This window comes from Emiliania huxleyi (genome assembly GCF_000372725.1).
Source record: "Emiliania huxleyi CCMP1516 unplaced genomic scaffold EMIHUscaffold_3311, whole genome shotgun sequence".
NCBI classification, from domain to species: Eukaryota; Haptophyta; order Isochrysidales; family Noelaerhabdaceae; genus Emiliania; species Emiliania huxleyi.
The window spans coordinates 1-798 of record NW_005199514.1 but is presented as its reverse complement, the minus strand read 5'-3'; the positions used below and the strand labels follow the sequence as shown (position 1 = coordinate 798).

General features: G+C 68.2%; 1 protein-coding gene across 1 annotated transcript; it reads right to left on the bottom strand.

Moving 5' to 3' along the window:
* Positions 1-306: 306 nt before the first annotated feature.
* Positions 307-735, bottom strand: EMIHUDRAFT_123842 (hypothetical protein; the record flags this gene model as incomplete). The annotated part of the gene is made up of 1 exon (XM_005773643.1): positions 307-735. A coding segment is annotated over one exon (429 nt), but the record flags the coding sequence as incomplete, so codon positions are not given.
* Between the last annotated feature and the right edge of the window lie 63 nt (positions 736-798).

Here is a 798-nt window from a genome sequence, read left to right as displayed (position 1 = left end):
GGCGTGCGCAGCTCGCGACGGAGATGTTTACAGAGCCCGGGCTCGCTGCGAAGCGATGAGCGGCGCCCGAACGGCAGGGTAGCGTGTCGACCTAGACTGAACGCGACCGAGCAGCAAGGTACTAGGAGTGGCAGCCCGTGACAGCACCGGCAATACGCTTGGGGAGCGGTAGAGCAACGGCCCTGGTAGTGGTGAACGAAGCAGCGACGGCGATGGCGATGGCAGTGGCGGCCCTGGCGGCGACGGCCGTGTTGGCGGATGAGGCGGCGAGACGGCGACGGCGACCAGGGCGACCTGTGCAGGCCGTCACGAGTCGTCACAGAGGTCGAAGTACTTTTCATCGCCTTCCAAGCCCTCGTCGAGCACGACCGCGTCCGCGCGCGCTGCCGCCGCAGCCCCTGCTCGGCGGAAGGCGTCCTGCAGCGGATGCTCGTAGGGAAGCGCGTCCTCTCGCGCCGCTGCCCGGAGGAGCCAGCGCAGCCGCACGCGCTCCTCGTGCATGAAGGCCGTGTTTGCTGCGCCGGCGGCCTCTCGCTCCCTCCTGTTCCTGAGCGCTCCGAGCGGGCTGATGCCCGGGCTGGTCGAGAGGTACTCGGCAAAGGACTGCTTGCTCATCAGCTCGTCGTCCGCGCAGTAGGCGAAGAGGCGGCGGCGGAACCAATGCGCCCACGGCCCGCACTGGTAGCCGTCGCTCTGCAAGTTGAGCGTCACGCTGACTAGCTGCCAGCCCGTGTCCTTTGGCGCCGCGTCGAAAGCGTCCCGAACGCGCGCTAGAGGATGCGTGCGGCTGAAAATGCT